This window comes from Cottoperca gobio, chromosome 21 (genome assembly GCF_900634415.1).
Source record: "Cottoperca gobio chromosome 21, fCotGob3.1, whole genome shotgun sequence".
NCBI classification, from domain to species: domain Eukaryota; kingdom Metazoa; phylum Chordata; class Actinopteri; order Perciformes; family Bovichtidae; genus Cottoperca; species Cottoperca gobio.
The window spans coordinates 14,628,165-14,644,253 of record NC_041375.1 but is presented as its reverse complement, the minus strand read 5'-3'; the positions used below and the strand labels follow the sequence as shown (position 1 = coordinate 14,644,253).

At 42.6% G+C, this 16,089-nt stretch overlaps 1 protein-coding gene across 6 annotated transcripts in view; it reads left to right on the top strand.

Moving 5' to 3' along the window:
* fmnl2a (formin-like 2a) overlaps positions 1-16,089 on the top strand; it is a 50,678-nt gene that overhangs the window by 32,482 nt on the left and 2,107 nt on the right. Inside the window, exons 7-27 of one of the 6 annotated variants that reach the window (XM_029458488.1) lie at positions 2,352-2,460; positions 2,687-2,763; positions 3,703-3,796; positions 5,036-5,110; positions 6,170-6,280; positions 6,585-6,734; positions 7,092-7,193; positions 7,315-7,627; positions 7,772-7,966; positions 8,871-8,891; positions 9,752-9,876; positions 9,964-10,166; positions 10,477-10,711; positions 10,852-10,920; positions 11,005-11,085; positions 11,183-11,312; positions 11,422-11,585; positions 11,719-11,820; positions 12,453-12,548; positions 13,126-13,249; positions 15,758-15,857. In XM_029458488.1, the coding sequence (XP_029314348.1) occupies positions 2,352-2,460; positions 2,687-2,763; positions 3,703-3,796; positions 5,036-5,110; positions 6,170-6,280; positions 6,585-6,734; positions 7,092-7,193; positions 7,315-7,627; positions 7,772-7,966; positions 8,871-8,891; positions 9,752-9,876; positions 9,964-10,166; positions 10,477-10,711; positions 10,852-10,920; positions 11,005-11,085; positions 11,183-11,312; positions 11,422-11,585; positions 11,719-11,820; positions 12,453-12,548; positions 13,126-13,249; positions 15,758-15,857 (2,676 nt within the window). Of the gene's footprint in view, positions 1-2,351; positions 2,461-2,686; positions 2,764-3,702; positions 3,797-5,035; positions 5,111-6,169; positions 6,281-6,584; positions 6,735-7,091; positions 7,194-7,314; positions 7,628-7,771; positions 7,967-8,870; positions 8,892-9,751; positions 9,877-9,963; positions 10,167-10,476; positions 10,712-10,851; positions 10,921-11,004; positions 11,086-11,182; positions 11,313-11,421; positions 11,586-11,718; positions 11,821-12,452; positions 12,549-13,125; positions 13,250-14,287; positions 14,408-15,757; positions 15,858-16,089 lie in introns of all 6 variants that reach the window. The other 5 variants (XM_029458489.1, XM_029458487.1, XM_029458492.1 and 2 more) reach the window with 5 other exon arrangements.

Sequence of the window (16,089 nt, the reverse complement as noted above, 5' to 3'; positions counted from 1 at the left end):
TCTTATTCCTTCAGTCATATTCAACTTGAAGTTTGTAATATAAAGTTTAGTTGAGTCATTTCAGACAAGTCAATGCAGGTGAAGGTATTACATTTCGCTGGTATTGCATAATCATTCATCATCAAATTTAATTTGAGATTAAGAAAGATTGTTGCTCATTTCCTCCCAATGTTGCCACGCCTCAGTTTGGATGTTGATTAACCAGGAGAGGTAAAGGCCTGGATGAAATCCTTTTTTCAAGATTTTGGCTGCTCCTGAATCGACTGCACTTATGTCAACGGACTTGTTTTGCATCCGGCCGGCACCACATCCTGTTGGAACACAACATTTAGAATGCTTACTATTACAAAGACACACAAACTCACATCGTAAATGTCAGATATACACAACCTTTACGAGGCAGGATCAACTGTTTTATGGTTTATTTAATATAAACTTACCTAATTAAAGAATAGTTTGGTAATTGTCTTAAAACTGCTGACTCTTCCTTGAAAAGAGAGAGTGGGAGACACACACACACACACACACATCCATACATACATACATACATACATACACACACACACACACACACACAAACACACCATGTTGTGACTCACAGAGGAGTAATGCCTTCAGATATGGGAGCTGACACGAATCGGCGTGTCGATCAGTAGCCTGAAGACGCATCTTCCCCCCCAGAACTCGGGCCGGTAATTGAGCCTCGTGACAAAAGTCTGAAAATAAACTCTTTGCTCCGACTGGCTCTGCATATTATTCACGAATGCTGCTGCTCCATCATTTGTCGTTTTATTGTGAGAGCTGCACCAGGAGAAAAAGGCTTGTTTTTGTCCACATAAAGCTGCACAATCACTGTGCTGCATGCAAATGACTGGCTTCTATTGTGTTAGCTGTAATTGATATCTTTGTGAAGGACATAAAATTAAAACAATTGAAACAGGGCATCTCGTGGCCCCTGGCGAGGCTGTAGATCAGGGGTCGGGAACCTTTTTGGCTGGGAGAGCCATAAAAGCCAAATATTTTTTTATGTATTTCCTTGAGAGCCATATATTTAATAGATTTGAATGCAACTTTATGCGTGCATTTTTTAAGAATAACACGTCTCCGAGTACTAATAGCGGTATCAGTGTTGCATTGAACACGTGCTCTTTTATTAAATAAACTAAACGCTTACGTTATTTATCTCATTTATGTGCACGTTTCAGTGTTTACTGCACGGGTGTCAAAGTCAAGGCAATTATATCCGGCCCGCGAGAAAATATCATATCTGTCATAACTGGCCCGCCGGTTTTGGTAAATCAATGCATGGCACAACCACGGGAAAAGACATTCGAGGAAGTAACTAAATATGTGAATGAAATGAAAGTTTTTGGAAGCAAAGGGAAACACACCACAGATCTCTGGGACGATGTGAGCTGGACTGTTTGTGCGACATAACGAAGCATCTCACTGTTAAACCTGCAGCTTCAGGGCCGTGTGATCACGGACATGTGTGATGCAGTGAGAGCTTTCCAAGCCGAGCTGCCTGTGGGAGACTCTGATGCAGAAGGAAACTTTGGTCACTGCGTGTTTCCAAACACTGACAAACATCTCCCCCGCTGTGTTCCCGACAGCATTCTGCTGATCAACTGAGACCATTTGCCGACTTTGCCGCTCAGAAATTTAAATTGAACTGCTCAGCAATCCGTTTGCAGTTGACTTAAATATGTTCCGTATCTTTTTGCACTTTTATCCAATATGTGTATCCTGTTCAATAAATGTGGACCGTGTTTGGCCCTCGACGTAGTCCCAGTTTTTAATGTTGGCCCTCTGTGATTGAGTTTGACCCCCCCGGTCTACTGCTTGCTTTGTGCAGTTTCTCCTCTGCTCGGTTTCGCGACGGGCGGGGCTCCGCCCCCTACGCACACACGTGTGAACACACCTTCACCTGCAGTCAGAGACAGAGCGGAGGAAAGGAGAGGGGAGAACTAAAAACAAATCCGCCGCTAAATGTTTTACTTTAAAATGACACAATATAATTATTTATTACCTGTTAATCATGTTAAATGTCAGCTCAAAATTGTCTGCGAGCCATATTGCGTTATCGAAAGAGCCATATATGGCTCGCGAGCCATAGGTTCCCGACCCCTGCTGTAGATTATATAGCTTTTGTGTGTGTTAATGTAAGGTGGTGTGGCAGTTTGACAACCTCCCTGTGTGAAGGAGGGTCATTCACAAATAGCATCTGTTTTCTTATTTATCCGGTCCTCGTGCACTGTTGTTTGTGTTCAGAAGCTCATAGACTCACACTTGTTTTGGAAAAATAGTTTCCTATCATCACTGAATTGTCTTTTCTCTCTTTTGTTTTTTAGCTCCAACACTCTGCCGAGCCGGAGAACTCTGAAAAACTCCAGACTGGTCTGCAAGAAAGATGATGTCCACGTCTGCATCATGTGCCTGCGTGCCATCATGAATTACCAGGTTAGCCCTTTGCACTTATCAGAGGACGTCAACACAGACTGCATGTCCCTCTGGACTAAAGCACACTTACCTAACTGAAGCCAAATTCAATTTGTTCCACTGCTACTTATCTTGTTTAATGTATTATGCAGAGGAATGCACCTCTTGCTTATTCAGTGGCTCTTCTTCTCTGTTAATTAGCTTATTTGTCTCTGTCTTTCTCCCTCATTTGCGTTTCATCTCCTAGTATGGCTTCAACATGGTCATGTCCCACCCACATGCTGTGAATGAAATTGCACTAAGTCTCAACAATAAAAACCCAAGGTAAGTTAAAAAGCTTTTCCATTATTATTTATTTGCTATTTATCTACCTGAATGTTTTTACGTTGCTCTTTGCTTGGATACAAAGACTAAGATTAAATTGAAGAGAGATGCGGTACATTTGGAGCTCAACAAATCCAGATATTTTGCCAACAGACCCAAACTCATAATGGAACATTCAGAGTCCAACGTTAGCCTCAGTGCACCTGCACAGTCCAGAGTGAAAGTGAAAGTGTCTTTGACGCTCAGGGACACATTCATCTCGACAGACGGGTCAGGGCACCTCTGGCACAGTCCTCTACACTACACTGGCAGCTGTTCACTGAGACTGCAAACAGAAGGACTCACTTCTGTGTGTGGGTGTGTTTTCACTTTGTGCCTAGAGGCTAAAGGATTTTCTCAAAAGTGGATGTGAAACCACTCCGCATCACCTGTCACATATCGTCTCATCCAGGCAGAGAAATCCCGCATGAATGAACTAGAGACTGGACACACACACACACACACACACACACACACACACACACACACACACACACACACACACACACACACACACACACACACACACACACACACACACACACACTGGGCCTGAAGTATTCATATTTTATACCTGCCTTTTTAATCCAGAGGATAAGATAAAAATGTGGAGCTCTTATATTTGTTCCCTCTCAAGTTGTGACATAACAACTTTTTTAAAAGTAATTTAAAGTTTGTTGAAGTTGATTAATATTTAGAAGTATCTATAATATAAAATAAAAACGTTATTTTTAATTACCACAATGTAAATCCATTCTAAACAGAGGTTTCAGCATTGGCAGGATGCTAAATTACACGGTGTTCCACTTGTTTGCTCCATGTTTAAGTACAGGTTTGCCACAGCGCTGGCACTTGTCATTTACTAACCATTACCGCCTTTATTCTCTCCTTGTTTTACAGAACTAAAGCTCTGGTCTTGGAGCTCCTGGCGGCAGTTTGTCTCGTGAGAGGAGGCCACGAAATTATTCTCTCTGCGTTCGACAACTTTAAGGAGGTACGAGCTACACGGAGACAGGAAGTGGGGTCTGAGGAGACGAATATGTCATTACATTTCAAATGTGCAATTTCAAATGGTGACTCAGTCCTGGAGGAATGCTCCGCCGGCAGATGTGAGACGGGCAGATTCCTCAATATAGTATCTAGGAATGAGCTCGTTGTCAACAGATCACATACACTGCTTTAGCTGCTTAACCCAACAGGACCTACTTCCAGAGAAAAAAGTTACAAGTGTGTAAACTACATTTGGCAGACGCATCAAAGCTCAAAATAGCAAAAGAGAAAAAGGCTCAACAGACAGCCTTTGCTGACCCTCGTCTGTCTGGATAAGGTATTCTGTCTGCTGGAGAAAAGGGTGGGAGGTATATGATGGAGTGGGCGCTAACAGCAGCCCCATTTTGTAGTATACCATCCGCAAAAATGGGCCGACTGCAGTTAATGCAATATTTACACCCCTGAATGAAATATTGAGTGTTGCTCTCAGTGGCATCGGCATTAGAATAAGGCTTAGGGAGAAATCTGCTCTTCTAATGAGATGAAAGTTAGTGTCATGATAGTGCTGGAAGCATTTGAGGACTCGCTCACATTTCTGTGTCTTATTGCAGTGTTGTGAAGGTAGATTACGGTATGGTATTCATTATAGACTATGATATCTTGTGTTTGATGAAGAGGCTGCAGTCTGAGACTCAAACATTGTTCAGAGGTTTTTGGATACACACCCCTCCTCTTCCTTCTCAATTCTTCATCATGCTCCATCTCCTTCATTGCCCTCCAGATGAACTGTCTGAACTGCAGAGCATCTCTCTTTTTTTTTCTATCTCCAGAACTCTAGTGCAGACAGGCAGGACAAGAAACTGCTGTGGTAAAAGTTGTACCGAAATAAATATTGAACACTGATTCACTGTGTACATTCAGCAGCAGTTGGTAAATAACTGAGGTCATGGCAAGTTGTGACGTATTTAGCAGCATTTGCTTCACCAAATAATGTTGATAACCTCTGGTTGTCTGACGGGGAATGGTAATATCAATTAAAATGTATGGTAAAAAAGGTTCATGATGTAACAGTCCCAGAAAAAGCGTTCATCGCTAGTGTCTCTGTGTGGCCATCACAGAAGTTAAAGGTGAAATCAGGAGAGCTTTTGTCTCAGGCAGTGATTGGTTGCATTACTCACTTTATGTTGCTCTTTACACCTAGAATTCAATAAATCCAATAAGTAAGATGTGGTTTGTTTTGCAGGTGTGTATAGAGACGCAGCGGTTTGAGAGGCTAATGGAGTATTTCAAAAACGAGGACAACAACATTGACTTCATGGTATGTTCACACACACACACACACACACTCACACACACACACACACACACACACACACACACACACACACACACTTAATGATTATTGATTATTGATCACACTACAAACCCGTAAAAATCCCACATCGCAAATTAAACCACAAATGGTTTGTGAATGTTTTAGAGCTAAAGAAGCCGTGATCATTCTTTTCATCAGTGTCGAGCCTTTAGGCAGCGTTTTGTTGAGCAACTAGCGCATTTTTCAGCTGATTAGAAATGTAGATATTTTAAACACTACTGAACATATGTCCTGATATGTCAGGGCTACACACTCGGAGGGCTATCAGTTTTAGTGCCAGCCCTGTCATTTTTTCCATCACAGCCCTAACCACAGATGCGTGGTGCAATACATCAAACTGCAGCGGCCCTAAGCGAGGAGACCGTGCCATGTCTGTCATTTCCAGGCCGAGTACAGCTAATTAGCCTGGCAGATAAGATTAAAAGACGCTGTGAAGAAAGTGCCGATTTGGACAGTATTTTATCCAGTGCTGTGTTTGAATAGGACTTCTGTCACAAGTCCGCTCACAGTCCCTCGGTAGGCCGTCGTCTGACAGCAGCACTAAAGCAAACAGACTTTGTCAAAGCTGCCATGTCGCATCGAGACCACTGAGCATCTTACCGGAAGTTCATTAAGCAAGTGTCAGGGTGAGAAAAAGGGTTAGGGTTAGGGTCCCACATGATCTGCTTCCACAGACTCCCATAAGGCAGCCGATGGAGTTGAACTGGCTTTTTTTTAGTTCATTTGTTTTGCCAGATAAGCTACTCTGCCAGCCAAGCAGGCACAATAATCAGTGGAAGCCATATTTAAAGGAATTAGATGTGATAATGAGCATAAAACCATTTCACATAAGTACCTGGCTGATGTACAAAAACCTAAAACCTGTTGTAAAGTTTTCTCTGAACACATTTTTACTTTGCAGTGTCATTGACACACATTATATGCAGGGTTTTAAAAGCCTTGAGAAAGCCTACCGTTTCTGTCCAGTTCACTAAATGTATCTTCTCTGTTTGTATTCCTCAGGTGGCCTGCATGCAGTTCATCAACATAGTGGTGCACTCAGTGGAGGACATGAACTTTAGAGTTCACCTACAGTATGACTTCACCAAGCTGTGTCTGGACGACTACTTAGACGTGAGTTGAGACATAATGCTGCCGGAAAAATTCACAGACAGACCATACACTCCCGCTCTTGATATTCAGCTCAGTCCAGACAGAGCACAGGTCGTCATTACAGCACCCCCGAGACAGCAACCACAGAATAGCAGTCAATAATGTTTTTTCCATTACCTCAGAAGAAGAATCTGTCAGTTCTTTAAATCCTCGTATCCTGCCTCTGAGATGTCGGCCTCGTGCAGTGAACTGAAATAGTACATTTCTCCCTGACTGCGTCACTCTTATCATCACGGTATTTCTTTTTGTCTGCATTTTCTTGCAGAAACTAAAGCATACAGAGAGCGATAAGCTGCAGGTTCAGATCCAGGCCTACCTGGATAACGTGTTTGATGTGGGAGCCCTTCTGGAGGATGCGGAGACCAAGAACGCCGCCCTGGAGCGTGTGGAGGAGCTGGAGGAGAACATGTCACATGTGAGAGCCCTAGACTGTTTGAGTTTACGCTCTGAAAATCCATTAAACTGCCTCCTTTATTCTCATTTATCTTCTCTCGCAAAAGGCTATGTATTAAATTCCTGAATGTCAACGTGGGATTTATCTATGATCTCATGCTTTCCCTTAACTGTCAGCCACCATGAAAACAGGGCACACTATATATGGACAAACACATTCAGAACTTTTAAGTCCTCACAATATGTTTTAGTCCAGTAAAAAAAAAAGATATAAATGTGAATTGCCTCAAGCGCTCGACTGGATGTCTTTGTTGACATATTGAGTTAGTTGCTGCCGTTGCAATGACTTCATGTCACCTCCCGACGATTGTTCTTGTAGATCACAGAGAAGCTGCTGGACACGGAGAACGAGGCCATGTCCAAGATCGTTGAGCTGGAGAAGCAGCTGATGCAAAGGAACAAGGATCTTGAATCGATCAGGGTCAGTCTCCAACTCTGAACCTTCACATTCATACAATAACCACCAAAAACAAATAGAACGTTTTACTCCAACTGGTTTCCACACAATCTTAACTCCCTGTGTCTGTGTCTCTCCCACACAGGAAGTCTACAGAGACACCAGCTCGCAGGTACACACACTGCGGCAGATGTTGAAGGAGAAGGACGAGGCCATCCAGCGACAGAGTAACCTGGAGAAGAAGATCCACGAACTGGAAAAACAAGGCACCATCAAGATCTACAAGAAGGGAGACGGAGACATCTCCATCCTGCCCTCCCCACTCTCCAGCGTGGAGGGCTTGCCGGGTGCCGTGATGGGAGGAAACTGTGCAGCTGTCAGTCCAAATCATATGGGAGTCGTAGTGGGCACTCCACCACCACCTCCGCCACCCCCTCCACTGCCAGTGAACGGCACATGTAGGTTTACAATTAGTCCAGTTTATTAGCACGTAAACTGTTGACCATGAAATGTGGAGAGAAGACAAAAGATGGGAGAAAATACACTGTTTGCATCTCAGATAATAAATGATATAAATATTGAGCGTCTCTCCTCTCTCCCAGTGTCAAACGGACCATCATCAGTCATTCCTGCAGCAGCAGCTCCTCCACCTCCCCCTCCTCCTCCCCCACCGCCGCCTCCTCCACCGGGCCCAGCCTCACAGATCTCAGCACCTCTGCCTCCTCCGCCTCCTCCTGTAGCGCCCCCACTGCCCGGCTGTGGGACACCCACTGTCATCATGAACTCTGGGTTAGCAGGTAAGGTCATCAAATGGGGAAATAAGACACACATTGATGCAGGTTTGTGTCTATATCGCCATAGCTTCTTTTTTCCCCCCGGTTGTATTAAACTTGTATTTCAACTGCTTTCCTCCGTTGCAAAATGTAAAGTTAATACAACCTTAATACTTGCTGCAGCTTCTTTATAGTAAAAGCTTTAACATTGCTGGGAATGTGATAAAAGCATAGGCTGGAGGCTGGAGGCGGTGCTGGAAGACTTTTACTGTGCAGCAGCTGCACGCGTGGGATGTACAGTCATTAATAAGCTTTTTGCAGTTAGTCTATATATGTATTTGTATGTTTTATTAATTGACACACCAGGACAATATATTACTAAATAATAATTGGATTAAATACTATCAATATTATAATATTATCTAGTATTAACGTTGTTGAAACATTTGATTCTTTTAAACATTTTCTGCGACAAAGCTATAGATTTTAGCCAAATGCTGTAATTTTTGTATATTTGAAGAGTTTGAACTAAGGTTTAATATCAGAGTGGAGTTATGCTACCAAATCAGCATAACATATCAAACTTACTATCAGGCATGCTCCTGCTCAGATTATGAGTATTGATAAGTAACATCATGTGACTTAATGAATTATACTTTTCTGTACTGCACTGTATGTAGACGTGGGGGCATATTCCTGGGTATTCCTGCATGTCTAAGCTCAACCCCCCTCTCCCCGAGAAGTTTGAAAATACAGTGATGCCAGCCAGTCATTACAAAGTGGAAACCCCTTTTTTAAGTTTGATTTTAAACGCATAGATCCTTTTCTGTACCTTGTGTGTTTGAGACGTGCATGTGTAAGCTTTCTCACTAACTCTGCCAATTTCTTAACGATTTTATCTTTTAAATTGTTTTTTTTTGCCAACCAGAGGGACCCATCAAACTTTTCTGTAGGTTCTGCTTGTCATGTTTGGTGTTTGTCCCTCTCACTGTTCCCGTTCCTTTATCACACGTTTTTGAAAAATGGTATTTTCAGTCTCTGAATCCCTAAAGGAAAACAAACGTTTTCAAGTTTTCTCGAGCACATTTTCTTTTTAATTTCTTTTTGCCACTTCTAAAATGAGCTTGGAAGCATATAAAACCACACATTACATGTGAACTGTGACTTTATTGATTATTTCTGTGAAACATTTAGATGATTTTAAACAGAGAAAATACCAAATTTCAAAATTCTGCATGGTTTACCTTCACACCTTGCCGTAGTTTTGTATGTGTGTGTGTGTGTGTGTATTTGTGTGTTTTGTATGAATTAAGTATCACCACCTCTCAGAGTGTTGTTTGCATGCTGACACACAGTGACCTGCTGTGGCACGCAGATGATGGAAAGTAATAGGCATTATGCAGAGCTGGAATGCTGTTTACCTTTCTCGTGACAGCCTTATCTTTCTGTCCCTGCTGACACCTCGTCTGTGGCTAAGCAGGGCGCCACCTCGATGTTCAGCTTCAGTGAATCAGCCCAGGTGGCCACAAATAGCCATAATCTGCCTGATAAATAGTCTCCGTGCCAGGCAGGATATCCATTTACTGTACAGGATGTACCTTTTGTGTACCAGAGGCTAACAGGCTTCATAATGCTTCAAGTGTGACGAAGTATCTTTTTTAGTTTAGTTTAAAGGAAGGAAGCATTCTTTCAAATAAATAAAATAGATACTTGTCTACCCTTTCACCTGCACGTGTGTGAATGTGTGTGTGTGTGTGTACTCTAACAGTAAACTGAGACGCTGTGCTAACTCTTCTGTTTGCTGTGTAGCTGTTAAGATCAAGAAACCCATCAAGACAAAGTTCCGTATGCCCGTCTTCAACTGGGTCGCCCTGAAGCCGAACCAGATCAACGGGACTGTCTTCAATGAGATTGATGACGAGAGGATACTCGAGGTAAGAGTCTGCTCTCGGTTACATCCACATCCGGCCTCATTTTCCTGATAACGGAACATTAACGGGTTCCTTCTCTCCGTCTTTAAGGACCTGAATGTGGACGAGTTCGAGGAGATGTTTAAGACGAAAGCCCAGGGCCCGGCTATCGACCTCACCACGAGCAAGCAGAAGGTCATCCAGAAGGGGCCCAACAAGGTGACGCTGTTGGACTCCAACAGAGCAAAGAACCTGGCCATCACACTGAGGAAAGTGGGCAAGTCTCCCGAGGAGATCTGCAAGGCCATTCAGATGTAAGACCCTTAAAAGAAATGCAACAAAAGATCTCAAACCTTCTGGGGTCCTACGTGCTTTCTTTGATTGTAGTACTTTACCTGAATGAGACATGTGATTGTTTTGAATGTATGCTGGCAATGGATGAATGCTTTCTTTAAGTGAAAGTCTTTAACTTGCTGATCGCTTTCCTATTTTGTTTTTACTTTATTTTCCCATCATCAGTCTTTTTTTTCCAACCCCACATAGCATCAAGTGGTCTGTGTCTTTCACTTTACTTTTCCAGTATGTAACATATTTTGTGTATCTCTCCCCTCCCCCGTCTTTCAGCTTTGACCTGCGAACTCTGCCGGTGGACTTCGTTGAGTGTCTGATGCGCTTCCAGCCCACAGAGAACGAGATTAAAGTCATGCGGCAGTTTGAGAAGGAGCGCAAACCGCTGGAGAGCCTGACGGGCGAGGACCGCTTCATGATGCAGTTTAGTAAAATCGAGCGGCTCATGCAGAAGATGACCATCATGGCCTTCATCAGCAACTTCTGTGAGAGCGTGCAGATGCTCACGCCGGTGAGAACTGGGATCTCTTTTGTGTTATATTCTAAAACTAAAAGACTGGACATGATTAGGGGCAGTTTATATGGGATGCTGTGACCATAACAAATGACATTCGACATCTTCTCGTGTCGTCCTCTTTGTTTCCCTCGCAGCAAATTCATGCAGTAATCGCAGCGTCTGTGTCCATCAAATCATCCCAGAAGCTAAAGAAAATTCTAGAGGTAATTCAATCATTTGTGTCTGGACTAAACGTAATGTTATAATGTTTTATCTTTTTCACATTGTTGTTCCTTCTTGTTCGTCAGATTATCTTGGCACTTGGAAACTACATGAACAGCAGCAAAAGAGGAGCGGTGTACGGATTCAAGCTGCAAAGTTTAGACTTGGTAAATTGCCTCCCTCTGACTTTAAGGCTTTTTTAAAAACTTTTTCTTTCCAAATGTTTTCCAATGTTTTGTGTTTTCTCTTTTACTTTCTCCACAGCTACTTGATACCAAATCGACGGACCGTAAGCTAACGCTGTTGCACTACATCGCCAATGTGGTAAAGGAGAAATACTCACAAGTTTCTCTCTTCTACAATGAGCTGCACTACGTGGAGAAAGCTGCAGCGGGTGAGTCGCACAGTGCAGATGTGTTTGCTGCTGCGCCGAGCACTCTCATCTGAAGTTTTACAGTTGCAGGGTTGCATGTGAACTCATATAAAGCCGCTCTCGTTCACAGTGTCGTTGGAGAACGTCCTGCTGGATGTTAAGGAGCTGCAGAGAGGCATGGAGCTGACCAAAAGAGAGTACAGCATGCACGGACACAACACCATGCTCAAAGACTTCATCACACACAATGAGAGCAAGCTGAAGAAGCTGCAGGATGATGCCAAGATTGCACAGGTAACACTCCTCGCTTTGTAATTGCTCTATAGCTTCTTTGTTGTTGTTGTTGTTGTTGTTGTTGTTGCGACAGGATTTTAAATAAAGTCATGTAAATGTTTTCTAACTTAAGTCCACTGTCCGTCTTTGAAAGGATGCCTTTGACGAGGCGGTGAAATTCTTCGGGGAGAACTCCAAAACAACGCCACCCTCCGTCTTCTTCCCTGTGTTTGTGCGATTTGTTAAGGCTTACAGGGTGAGTTGGACGATCATCTCTCACAGGATCACACAAAACTAGTCAAAATAACACAGCTGTTAGACTAAGGACTTGTAACAGCCCTCCACTGATTTAGCTTTGCACTTCGATAACATCGGACTCTTGATGGAAATGAATCAAAAGGGATTAACATCGCTGCAGCAGAACGAGAGATATCGTCTTTAAAAAACAAAAAAATAATTATTCTTTCATCACTATAGCTCCTTTAGCCCTCTTTGTAGCCACAACAAGCTTTTTCTTTTCACATATGCAGTAGTACTCCCCATGTGTAGAAGCATACACTACAGCACAGTGTTTTCTTCCGTGACAAAACTAATTTAAAATAATTTTACATATAAATGAGCACATTGTGAGCTTCATGTACTACAGTACCTCTACAAACAGAAACCCATCACACCAAGTGTTACTGCACTTGTGCTCCAAACCACATTAATGACTCCATTCATCACATTTCATGATAGTGAAATAGAAGCGCAGCACATGGGGTGAAACTATTAAATGTCTTTTTAAATGAGAGTTTCTTATATCCAGTTAACAGCACAGTGTTCTCTATGTACACAGTAATATATTTAAACAGTTTGTAACTGTGTGACATTTCTATGTAATCTCAGCAAGCGGAAGAGGACAACGAGCAGAAAAAGAGACAGGAGCAGATTTTGATGGAGAAACTTCTAGAACAGCAGGCCATGATGGTGGATGACCAGAAGGTAAGTCACCCCCCAACTATTTTTCCCTTCTCCCCTTGCTCCCTGTACCCTCCCCCCTACTTTTTAGGACAGGAGGCTTCAGTAGATCACGCCGACCAGAAGGTAAGCCGGTTCCACTTCCTCCTCCCTTCCTCCAGACTCCTGATCACAGGATTAGTCGAGCACCGAGTGCCTGCCGGTGTAGTTATATCTGCTTCTACAGTCTGACACCCTGCTGAGCCACATCCCACCTACTCAGGATCAGCCGTTATTCTTCCTAAATGTTTTAATCCTCTCAGAAGTGCACAAACTCACAAAACAATGTGTGGCGCAAAAGCATATTTGAGCTTAAAGAGTGGTAGATCCTTTGTAGATTATATTGGAATCATGACTGAGAGTATGACTTATTAATAAATGTTAAACAAGGTCTTGGTGTGTGTGTGTGTGTGTGTGTGTGTGTGTGTGTGTGTGTGTGTGTGTGTGTGTGTGTGTGTGTGTGTGTGTGTGTGTGTGTGTGTGTGTGTGTGTGTGTGTGTGTGTGTGTGTGTGTGTGTGTGTGTGTGTGTGTGTGTGCGTGCGTGTGTGTCTGTCTCCTCAGTCTCCATCTCATAAGAACAAGCGGCAGCAGCAAGAGCTGATCCAGGAGCTCAGGAAGAAACAGGTGAAAGACAGCCGCCATGTCTACGAAGGGAAAGATGGAGCGATAGAGGACATCATCACGGGTAACGTCAACTGGGCCTGGTTGCAGTCTCTTGTTACACACCTACACGCACACGCACACGCACACACACACACACACAGTACAGGACGCTCTGCATGAAGGTCCTCTCCGATGCTATACATTCAGTCTTTAACAAATGTAATCTAAACCTACTAACACGACGACTCTGTCAGATGTTTGAGGACTAAAGGTTTAACCTAATGAGTACAAACATGCACATGACAGTTCAGCTAATCCAGTCACAGTCAGCTCAAATGTGTTCGATGATCATTGCTTATCTTGTCTGCTTTGTCATTGCTTTGTAACACCATCTGTACGTAGACGGGGCCGGGTTGTGACTAGATTCTAGAATAATAATTAATTGAAATAATAATACTTCTGTTTACTGAAGGGCGATTAAACTTAACATGGGCAGTGGTGGAATTTATATTTAATATATTTACATTTACTCAAATGCACTTGTACAGTTGTACTTTATATATTATAAGTATATTAAATATTTGATGCTATTTTATACACTTTTCACTTTTTCTACGTTTACTCCACTACATACCATAGCCCATAAATAATAATAACAATAATAATAATAATAATAATATATGATAAAACATTAATGCATAATTAGTGCTTTCCTTAATACTAGGAATACATTTTGGTGTTAATACTTATGTACTTCTTATTGCTGCTTTTACTGAAGTAAAGCTTCTGAATATTTGTTCCACCACAGGAATAATGTAAATGTTTTTCTAGTGTTAAAAACCTAGAAAATAAAGTGTTTTTTTATCCAGATCTCTGTAACTTTGCTATATTCTAACAAAGAAAGTCAGAAAGAGTTTATAGTTAAATTAAAAATGTTTATCAGGTCCTTCAGTAGAACATTAACTGCATTTACTCTTAAAGACATTTTGCCCTGGCCCCTCCTGATGCTGTTGTTGAATATTTGCTTAGCGCTAACCAGTGCTAAACCCCTGTAGGAGTCTGCTTTTCTTATACTCTGTTTGTCTTGTCCCGGCTGTTGTCCTTGTTGTTCTCAATGCAGTGCTGAAGACAGTGCCCTTTACCGCCCGCACAGCCAAGCGTGGTTCTCGGTTCTTCTGCGAGCCCGCTCTCAATGAGGAGTACCATTACTAAGCTTGTAGAACTCTCTCTCTTCTCTAAGGTTGCTGGAACAAAACGTTATCTTCTTTATGTCTCTCTCTCCTCCATCCTTGCATGCCTCTTCACACTTCCCTCCTTTTTAAACCGTCACACTCAACCCCCTCACACCTTCGGACCTGTGCGTGTGCACTGCGCCCGATCTCATGGTTTTTTGCACACACGCCGGAGTGTGTGCGTTTGTGTCCACATGTTTTCTCCCTCCTGAGCATGACTTGGTATCGGTGTAACGGTTTTTCTCTGCCCACCTGCATGAAGTGTGACACCCTCATTTATCATCATTATTTTTTATCAACCACAGCAAACCATAATGTCACAGAGGAAACCGTCTGCAAGGTCATACTCTTATCTGCAGGAGATTAAAATTGATTGTACTTTTTCTCATCGAGTACTGGAGCAGAGAAGTTAAGCTGCGTGCTGCCATCTAGTGGTGACGGATTGAAACTAAATACTGACTCATGAATCAAATACTTTTAGGGTTTTATCACTGATTAGATTCTTGTTTAACTTAATGTAGTATATATGTATATATGCATATATACTACATTATCAGCCACCACCATCTACATGGCAGGCATGACTGATTTGTGTAAGTGCCTGTGGCATTATAACTTGCTTTTCTGTGTTTTCAATGTTTTAATGAAAAATTAATGTTTCTGTGTTTCACATGTCATTACTGCTGCAGCTTCTTGCATGCTGATTGCTTCATCTAATCTCGAACGCTTTCCCACAATGCAACCCTGGTGCAACTCATGTGCTGCTCCTGCTGACAGTTCACCTCTCTGTCTGTAGTTTTGCAGGCTAACTAATATTCTGCATGAAGTCCACATATGAATAATCACTTGCATTGCAGCAGCCTGCCTTTGCAGTTGCATTCTCTGTGCTTGTGCTACTAACATGCAACCAGGTTTACACCTGTTTTGTAGTAAGCAATTCATTAGCGATCAATTTCCCTGGATGCATGCATGCTTTGGTTGGGTTTTGGTGAAGATGCTGTTGAATGTAACAATCCTGTCCTGGAACCATGTTTTTATTTCTGTTCACAATTGCTCTGTACTGGAAGTTTGAAACTGGCTCTTTTTCTGTCCTGCTGGTAGCCACTCCGCAAAGCAGACTGAGTTTATAACACAGAAAAAAAACAAAAAAAAACTATAGAAGCTTTGATCCTCCAGCTCTGTTTCCTCTCATGCCCTTATCCTCCTCTGGCCTTTCCCCCATGCAGCCTGCTGCCACCTTGCTTTGCTCACGCAGTGCTCTCTTAGCAAAGCCAGTGTGAAATATGTCTGGCTGACATGCTCCGGTCAGCCTCCTCTTCCTCCATTTTTAACCTCCACTTTGTCTTCTCTTCATCTAGCCCTAAAGAAGAATAATATTACTAAATTTCCCAATGTCTACTCGAGGGTAAGGAACTCCTCCAGTAGCACACCTGTAGTGGTGGATGTGTCCCAAACCTGGCAAGCATCTCTTTATTACCTCCCTTCCTCTTTCACTGTCTTCCCATTTAGGGTCCACTTAATGTCGACCTACCTCTCCCTTCATTATATCTCCTTCATAACAGTAAACTTGAATGTCTAACAATAAAAAGTAGTTAATTCCCTCTTTTTGGGGAACGGGTGCGTCTTGGTTTTACAAGATGCATGGAAGGTTTTCCTCTTACAAGTCAAAACCTTGTTGCCCGTCTGTCGT